Below are 9831 nucleotides of genomic sequence, written 5' to 3' on the forward strand. Positions count from 1 at the left end.
ATACTAAGACAGAAAAATATGAAAACCGAATAATAAAAAATATTAAACACCAAAATATGAAGAAAAGTAACTCGACCCATACGATACTGTCCGCGCAAACACACCGGGTGTCCCACTACTTCTTCACACCACTGTACTCCACCCTTTTCCATCATTCTCATTTCTCTCATTTTTCTTTCTCCTCCACAGTACAATCGTGTGATCAACGACATGCTGGCTGTGTACAACGAGGCTAGCATTTGCGCGTACAACGATCCCTTCCGGTGCGGGCTGCGCCTTTATCCAGGTAATGAATAACTTGTCCGCGTCGCCTCTAGTATACCGGGTGGCGGTACGAAAAATAAACGGCCGATACGATTTTCACGGCTGGCGGCCAGCGAAATTGCGGCGGGTACGCGTAAGCGTGCAAGAAAGTGCCTCTCTAATCGTAAACCGCGATTGAACGATGAATATTTCACTCGTTCTGCGTCGAAACACCGACTCGCGTAGACGAAACGAAGAGAAGGGGTGGAGGTTCATGAAAATTCATCGCAAAGTTAATTTGCCGTGTCTTCTCTCTTTCTCTACACTCTGTAAGAGTATCCTCCGTTCCCCTCTGTTTATCTTCTGTTTTTTTCTTTTTTTTTCGTTGAATTATTCACGTCGAATTTTCCGAAAAATTCTTCACTTTTCGCGTGGAAACGAGAAAGCGAGTTTCGAGGTTTGCTGAATTTTTCATGTACTGTGTTGCTCATAATTGTTCGCTCGAACGATTCCCTTCTCGCTGCTTCCTTCGAGAATGTAGCAACTTTGTCGAGTGATTTATTCTTTTGGAAATTTCTCGTTCTCGTTGAATCTCTTTTTTTTTTAATAAAATACAGTAGTATCGTCAAAGATAGAGGACTGATTGCGTGTATTTGTAGTCGGAGAAAAGTGAAATTTGTCGTTGAAACGTGTGAGAGAATCTTCGAGAGATCGATCATCCTCGAAGGATTAAGAAATTGATTTCTCCAAGCGATTTTCTCTTGCATTACACGGCGAAGCAGGTTGCTGTAGCGTCTGCTCGGTGTAAAGTACGCCTCGTAAACCGCAGGAGGCAATCAACGCCCAAATAGCACAGGGCATCGAAGAAACACGGAAATTTACGATCTTCCGCAAGTGGTTCTACCGGATTGAACAATTCATTTGCTCGATCGAGATCCTCTTGGTAACGAGCAGCGAGCATGTAACACACGCGACCCAATAGGAAAATGCGTAACAGCTCTTTTAAGTGTTGGTATAGGTTTTTGGTACGGAACGTTTGCTGGTGAGTGTGAAGGATCGTTTGGTTACGGTTCGTTGATTAAGGACGAACACGTAAAGCTGTTTTACGAGAAAGATAATGAAGCTGGTGAGTGTGGAGGTCGTGTGATGCTGGACTCGTTTCAGAGATTGGAAAATATAGCGATGAACTGGGAATTGTGTAATTTAGATGTGTGGTATAATAGGTGGAATTGTATGGTTTATGGGTGTATAACTCTGAAGTCTGTGGATCAGATCTGTGAAGTGTGAATGTTGCACCTGTTTAAGTTAGAACTGGGAAACTTGGGTCTCTATAGCTTAAAACTATGAAACTTAGACCTCTGTAGCGCAGAACTGTGAAATTTTGATCTATCTGTAGCTTAGGACTACGAAACTTAGACCTCTGTAGCTTAGAACTATGAAATTTAGACCTCTATAGCGCAGAACTGTGAAATTTTGATCTATCTGTAGCTTAGGACTACGAAACTTAGACCTCTATAGTTTAGAACTATGAAATTTAGACTTCTATAGCGCAGAACTGTGAAACTTGGACCTCTGTAGCTTAAAACTATGAAATTTAGACCTCTATAGCGCAGAACTGTGAAATTTTGATCTATCTGTAGCTTAGGACTACGAAACTTAGACCTCTGTAGCTTAGAACTATGAAATTTAAACCTCTATAGCGCAGAACTGTGAAATTTAGGCCTCTATAGCTTAGAATTATGAAATTTGAATCTATATATAGCTTAGAACTACGAAACTGAGATCTCTATAGCTTAGGACTATGAAATTTAGACCTCTATAACACTGAACTATGAAATTTAGGCCTCTATAGCTTAGAACTATAAAATTTAGACCTCTATAACACTGAACTGTGAAACCTAGACCTCTACAGCTCAGAATTATGAAATTTAAATCTATGTGCAGCCTAGAACTATGAAACTTAGGCCTCTATAGCTTAGAACTACGAACTTTAGAGCTCTGTAATGCAGAATTATTAAATTTAGACCTACAGATAAAGTGAACCTACAAAATTCAGACCTCTACACCGCAGATCTATGAAATCAATCTCCACCTATATTGCAGAACTATGAAAGTTAGACCGCCGTAACGCAGAACAAATCTACGTACCTTTAATTTACATAACATATCATACACACACACACACACACACACACTTCGGTTCTACTTAGGCTAGAACTATGTAGATTAACTACGTATCTCCGTAACAGTTGCGGTAACCAGCTTTCCACAGAGCTTAGATCACACGTGTCGCAAGAAATCATCAGCGACTAATCGATCGCAAGATTATCGTGAAAGCTGTTCGAGGTGAAAACCAACATGAAACACACCTCTAACCACCGATCAACTCCTTATACCTTCACTTACGTAGCACCATATGTTCTCATTTCTTTCCACGATCACATCTCTGTTCGTTCTTTTGCAGATATATCGCAGATCATGGCTAGGAGTCGAAATTGGGACGAGTTACAGTACGTATGGACAGAATGGAGGAGGAGAAGCGGGATGAGGATCAAAGATCTCTATCAACAGCTCGTTACGTTGAACAACGAGGCTGCTAGATTGAACAGTACGTTCGACACTTGACAAAACATCATTCCAAATAATCGATAATTGACAAAAATAATTGAATCTCCGTGCAGACTTCACCGACGCGTCAGAATATTGGATGTTCCCCTACGAATCTCCGAATTTGCAACAGGACATCGACGAAGTTTGGGAAATGGTGCGTCCACTTTACGAAGAATTGCACGCATACGTGAGGAAAAAATTGAGGGACCTCTATGGGCCAGAGAAAATCGGCGCTCATGCTCCACTTCCGGCTCATATTCTCGGTACCGATAAATTCTTAATTAATCACAGAAAACTGTCTGGAATGTCGAATATTAAAATTCGTGAAATTGCGGTGGATTTTTCGGCAGGAAACATTTGGGCCCAATCGTGGACGAACATAATCGACATCACTCAACCCTATCCAGGAAAGAACTACCTGGACGTGACGCAGGAAATGCAGGCCCAGGTAAGAGTGTAACATTGCGTAATCCTTATCAGAGGAATTAACTTCGACAGGCTAATGAATTCAGTTCAGTCGGGCCATTGTTTCCGAGGAGAATCGAAAGTAACCTGTTACGATTCGAAAGTAACGGTGAAGTAAGTGAAGATCCGTGAAATGTTTCGCTCACCTATTTCCATTGGAATTCGTTGTTTTATTCTTTTTTTTTTTTTTGATAAATTTTCCTCGATTCCCTTCGTCGTTTCTAACGAGGGAAATTGATTTTAGGACTTTGAACTGCATCGCTGTAAATGATACGTAACACGCGCACGCATGGTGTAGATTAAATTACTTTTACAGGAAAGAAAAGGATAATCGATCTTCGTGGTTGTTTCTTTAGTGATTATTTGGAGTATTCAAATGGAACCTTCATTAGAATCGTAATTTCTCGTGTTTTTCCATCTTCAATTATCCCGAAACACTTTCACGCTGCATTTCTACGTGAATTCATTTCTTGCTACAGGTATAGAGATAAGCCGTCTATCGAATCTAATTAATTCCATGTATTCTCCGGTATCGTGTTTCTCGTATTTTTCAGGTATGCAAAACGTATAGTAAAACGTTGTTTTTCAATGCTATTTCCTCAGGGGTACACGCCTATCGAGATGTTCAGGATCGCGGAGGAATTTTATCTATCGATGAACATGAGCGCCATGCCGCCTGAATTTTGGGCCGGAAGTATCATCAGGGATCCTGGGGATAGGCCGTTAATTTGTCAAGCTTCCGCTTGGGATTTTTGCAATCGCTTAGATTACAGGTAATTTCGTCCTATCGTTCTTCTCTTTTCTATTTCTCTCTACCAACAATTCACCCCTCCTTTTTCTAATCTCCTCATAGGATCAAGATGTGCACCAAGGTCACCATGAAGGACCTAATCACGGTGCACCACGAGATGGCCCACATTCAATACTTCCTCCGATACAACGGACTGTCTCGCGAATTCCGAGACGGTGCCAATCCAGGTACGACAAAAAAAAGAAACACCTTCTCGATCATTCCCTCCTATGTGCAAACAAAAAAAGAAAAAAATAAAATCAAACATTACCAATCAATATGTTCCTCAAATATCTCCATTCGATTAACCGAGAAAAATTACTTTCACTAAAATCCCCCGACAAAACATCGTTTCCTTCCTTTCACAGAAAAATTCACCAACCGACCGACCGATCGATCGATCGATCATATCGATCACCCGGAAATCCACGCTGATCACGACGAACAAGTGTTTATTCCATCTTTTCCCCCCGTTTCAAGAAAAGAAACACGAACGACGAGTGCACACGATACGTTTACTCGAATTCGTAGTACAACTGGCTACACGGTTAAATTAAAGAAGGAGAGAAACGACACGCGATGTTTCATGGCGGACGACACGCGGTCGTTACGTAACCGGCGGCCGTTTAACTTCCGGTAGGCGGTCCACTACTCGAGGCACTTTTACGGCTAATAGCGCGAAAGCGAGAGCGAGAACGATACGGTCGAGGTGGATTCGCCTGTACACGGACGTAAAGTGTGTCCGAGTGGATGTGCCGGGTACTCTCCAATCCGTACGCGAGATCGTTGAAATATTTTTATTATGGTATAATCGCGCTTTCACCGTTCCGTTCCGTTCCTCGGTCGTTCGCCTAACCGTGGACCCCCGATGAAAACAAATCCTGAACCGATGCCTGGCGACCTTGCGGGAAATGTTTACGAGCCCTTGCAGGCATACTTCAATGATTGGGTGTTGTTTATGGAACTTGATTTGGGGGAGTTCGAGGGTTTACGATGATTTCCGGGGAAAATTTTTAGTTACTGTTGTGGAATTGTTGGAATCGATATTATTGGAGGAATATTTATGAATGCAAGAACATGTTTTCTTATTCTTTCTAGCTTCTCTTTTTATTGTGGAAGTTGGGCTGAAATCTATTTTAATCATTTTATTATTATTAATTGTACTACTTCTAAATATTGCAGACCTGTGCAAACTTTATTTGAAACAAAGATAAATTTTGAGAATTTAAAGTAATAGATCATTTCAACTATTTTATCATTTCTATTGGATAATTAATATGTGAAAAGTAGCTTCATTTTGTGTCAGGATCATATAAATCGTTATTAAACTCTTTCAAATAAAATGACAAATAATTTGCAGTGCATGTGTTTCAAAATAAAATAAAAATGACCATTTTTAAAATACTTTATTCAAACAATTCCCAACTCTGCTATATTACCGAATTGTTATAATTAGTCACTTAAAATAAATCGATCTGCAGTAGAATATTACAGATACTAACTGACTCAAGAAAGTAGCCAGAACCACTTTGTCTTTCACCCTTCAGGCATAAGAGAGCCTGAACGATTTACCTGTTGACAATTTGTCAACTCCGATTCTCGCTTTCCCCTATCGCTACCTGTATCTAAGGCAAAACCAATAAAAGGCACTTCAATACAGGTTTCCACGAGGCCGTGGGTGAGGCTATAGCACTCAGCGTGGCCACCCCTCGACACATGCAAACTCTAGGCTTAGCGAACAAGTACATCGACGAATCTACAGCGGACATCAATTATCTCTTCTCGCTGGCGATGGACAAATTGGTCATGCTACCCTTCAGTATAGCGATGGACAGGTGGAGATGGGACGTTTTCCGCGGTTACGTAAACAGAGAGGACTATAATTGCCATTGGCACAGGCTGATGGAACAGTACGCAGGAGTGAAACCGCCTGTTCTCAGATCCGAGGACGATTTCGATCCTGGCGCAAAGTATCACATCCCGGCCAACATTCCCTACATTCGGTGAGTCTTTAAAAACGCTAGAATTCTATTGAAAATGTTCAAATTTTCTCTTAAAAATACCAGTATTCGACTGAAAATCTTGAAATTTGTAAAAATCGCAACAGACGATTATCGCCAGTCTGCAACAGGTAGTCGAATCTTTGAACCTAGAATTAAACGAGAAACTAACAATAGCAATTTCTCGCTCCTCCAACACAGAAACGATTTCACTTCTGATCATTCTTAATCTCGAGGTCTCCCCGATTTGCTAAGCGGTATGTCATCGATGTACCGAGAGAAAGCCTCTTTCTCCGTGCTGGCAATCATCCGTTCGCCATGTTGGCGCACGTGCTGACATACGCCAGATGTTGAAAATTTTTCGGCCGTCGCGAATTTACCACTCGGAACACGATGAAAGTTTCCCTTTCTACCGCTGCCAAACAGGACTAATTACAGCCGAGTTTTTGTTGCGTTAATCACCGGCTGGTGCCGCTTCCGCGTTCAGAGATTCACGGAGCAAAGGGGAATCGCGGCGGTGGCATACCGTGGCCGTTTACTTTCGAACTTTTCCGGGAAACGGCGGCCATTCGTTACGGACGTAACGTTGCGTGGATCGCGAAAGTCGAATCGAAGATGTGTATCGCGTCTGATGTTCCGCGTTTCGACGCTCTCCGGCAGGGAGGTGAGCCTGTAGCTGTTACGAAACACCGTCGGTGTCGAGAATGTAACGGTCGTGGCACGGCCTTGATTCGACTTAGAGCAGATCTGACGATGGAAAGAAATTCGACGGATTAGAATCTTGGAAAGTTTCGAATTTCGTCGCGGTTCCACCCGTAGGTTGAACGCCAATTTTTCGTACGGCTACAAAGATACGTGGATTTCATGGGAGAGAAGGTTCGGGTGAAAGACACATAGACGATCGATTTTTGCTCTTTGGTTTTATTAGAAAGAAGCGAAAGACACGGTGTGTACAACTGACGTCTGTAGAGACGTCAGGAGAGATTCTTTGTACAATACATCGTACATATACAATATGTGTATTCTTAGGTACTCAGGTATCAAAGGGTATCGAAAACGAGCTACGATCTAACTGCTAATCGCTGGATCGGACAAATAAACCACGAATCCAGCGATAATTTCTTGAAAGACGAAACTGAATTTCTAATAAATATATACCCCGATCGCGTCAGAAATTAGCTCTAGCAACCCTCGAAGAGGGTGAAAAAAAAAAAACAATCGACGCGACGATTGACGTTGGTCGAACCGACGTAAACTAGCATCGGAGTGTCGACCTAACGTCGCTAATTCATCTAGTGCCCGCCAAAGCTGGACTCATAATCACCCTCCAATCCTCCATATCCTCCGTATCCTCCAGATCCTCCAGATCCACCGTATCCACCGTAGCCTCCTCCAGATCCTCCCGAACCTCCGTATCCTCCGCTGTGGATCGACACAGGTACTGGTACCTTAACCGGATAAGGTACAGGCTTGGCAATAGGTACTGCTACCGGCTTGGATACCGCGATAGGCACTGGTCGCTCTACGGGTATCTTAACCGCGTAGGGAACAGGCTTCTCGATAGGCACAGGTACTGGTTTCTCCACTGGATAGGGCGCAGGTACTGGTACCTTAACCTCGACAGGCACAGGTCTCTCGACTGGTATACCAACTGGTCTCTCGACTGCTACCTTGACTGGATAAGGTACAGCCTTTTCCACAGGTACTGGTACAGGCTTCTCGACAGGTACTGGGTACGGTTTAGGTATGTGGACGGGGTACGGTCTCTCGATAGGTATGTTAACCGGATAGGGTACAGGCTTGTCGACTGGGAACGGCTGAGGAACGTGTTCCACCACTTTGACGGCGTAAGGTACAGGTTTCTCGACTGGATAGGGCTGTGGAACAGGTACCTTGACTGGATAGGGGATCTTCTTCTCCACTGGATAGGGCTGTGGCACGTAGACCTTGTGTGGAACTGGCCTCTCCACTGGTACGTGGACTGGATAAGGTATCTTCTTCTCCACCGGGTAGGGTTGAGGGATGTGGACTGGTATCTTGACGAGAACCTTGACTGGAACTGGGATATTCTTCTCGACTGGATAGGGCTGAGGCACTGGGACCTTGACTGGATACGGTACCTCCTTCTCCACGGGGTAGTGGACCTTCTTCTCCACCGGATAGGGAATCTTCACGCTCTTCACGATCGTTATTTCCTTTACTTTGCCGCCTTCGTCGTAGCCACCGCCACCGCCACCGTAGCCGCCACCGCCGCCGTAGCCACCACCATAGCCACCGCCATCGCCTCCACCGTAGCCACCGCCGTAACCACCGCCGTCTCCTCCGGACAAGGCGATCTCGTGGCCTCCGCCGTAGTCTCCTCCGCCGTAATCGCCGCCATAATCACCGCCGCCACCACCCTCGAGGTGGGTCAAACCACGTTTGTCCTGTTTCTTCTCTAGGCTAGAGGTCTCTTGGGCCTCTGCCTCCTTGGCAGCCTTCTTCTCGCAGAGCGCTGTGGCCAAAAGGGCCAGAAATATCGTGGGCAGCTGGAATTTCGAACGGGAATTAAACCTTACAACGGTGCAGAAATTTCTTGGTCTACTCGTTAGATCGAGAATGTGTGAAATGTTGTCAGAGTTCTTTAGGTTGTGCAGTTTCACGGTACTCACCAAAAATTTCATGTCTCGCGGGTAACTCCGATATCTGGTCGAAGTCCAGACTTTACTGGATACTTCCCCCCAAGTTGCCACCGTCTTTATAGTCCGCTTTCCCCCGACAGGGGATCCACGGCGAGCCCCTCTGTGCGCTCCTACGGTCGCGGAAAAGTGAAACAGGCGCGTGTGGAGCGAGAGGAGAGGCGCGTGTGTACGTCGCGCGCGACGTTATAGCATATTTTTTTTTTTTTTTGTTTAATCCTGACCAGTTGCTTCCATAACTCTGCGTGCAGTGGCGTGGAACGCGTTGGACCCTCTTTTGCAGGGTGAAAGGAAACGGAAGACGCGTGAATTATTCGCCTTACGTGGTCCTCTTTTGTACCTTGCTCGGTTAATCAGATGGAAATGGGGTTTTTGGATTTGCCGGAGCAGGGATTTAGTTGGAATAATGATTGCGCGAGAGATGGATGATCGATAGAGAGAATTGTAATGGCGGATATGTGTGTAGATGTGGTAGTTGGTTTTAGTTGTTGATTTTTCGGCGGAGAAGGGGAATATACATTAGGCAGCAAGTGTGAAATCGAATGTATTATATATATATAGTTGGTCGAATGATTCTATTAGACTTCCTAGTTGGAGGAATGCGCATCAACGCGGCAGGTGGTTTGGTTTCTTCTTTTACGGTGGCTAGTTGTCGTTATCCCTGCCTTTACATCCTCGATAGTAATTCAGTGGATATACGGTAGATTTATGTTATAATTACGAAACGAAGGTAAGGTGGACTTAATTGATTATGTATCGTGAGAGAAGCCCGTTTGCGATTAATGAGAGGAAGTGTGTGGTAGATTTGTGTAGAAACTGGAAGCATGATTTTCTGATATATGAGTGAAAATTGAGTTCTTTATTTTAGCCAAGGTAAAGTAGGTGAATAATGTTGGAGAATTTGTGAAATGAAATTTCTCGAGAGAATCGATGTTCGGAAAATGGTTTTATTTCGAGAGAATTAGTATTCAAATATACGAAAATTCTTCTTCTTTCTAATAAACGCTCCCAAATTTTCAGTATAGAATTATTTATAATCTGACGG

General features: G+C 43.8%; 2 protein-coding genes across 2 annotated transcripts in view; one reads left to right on the plus strand and one right to left on the minus strand.

Annotated features, from left to right (window-relative positions):
- LOC108574810 (angiotensin-converting enzyme) overlaps nt 1-9831 on the plus strand; it is a 65149-nt gene that overhangs the window by 6264 nt on the left and 49054 nt on the right. The window contains exons 4-10 of the mRNA XM_017937455.1: nt 190-286; nt 2708-2851; nt 2925-3116; nt 3204-3301; nt 3922-4091; nt 4172-4296; nt 5769-6111. Coding sequence (XP_017792944.1) covers nt 190-286; nt 2708-2851; nt 2925-3116; nt 3204-3301; nt 3922-4091; nt 4172-4296; nt 5769-6111 — 1169 coding nt within the window. The remainder of the gene's footprint in view (nt 1-189; nt 287-2707; nt 2852-2924; nt 3117-3203; nt 3302-3921; nt 4092-4171; nt 4297-5768; nt 6112-9831) is intronic.
- On the minus strand, nt 7401-8771 carry LOC108574768 (skin secretory protein xP2-like). The gene has a single exon (XM_017937408.1). It carries the CDS (start codon nt 8769-8771, stop codon nt 7401-7403), a length of 1371 nt encoding a protein of 456 aa, XP_017792897.1.

The sequence above is a fragment of the Habropoda laboriosa genome, unplaced genomic scaffold (assembly GCF_001263275.1).
Source record: "Habropoda laboriosa isolate 0110345459 unplaced genomic scaffold, ASM126327v1 scaffold257, whole genome shotgun sequence".
Taxonomy (NCBI): Eukaryota; Metazoa; Arthropoda; class Insecta; order Hymenoptera; family Apidae; genus Habropoda; species Habropoda laboriosa.

Excerpts from the sequence above, each read along its gene's own strand:
- LOC108574768 (XM_017937408.1), bottom strand. The coding sequence starts at position 8,771 with ATGAAATTTTTGGTGAGTACCGTGAAACTGCACAACCTAAAGAACTCT.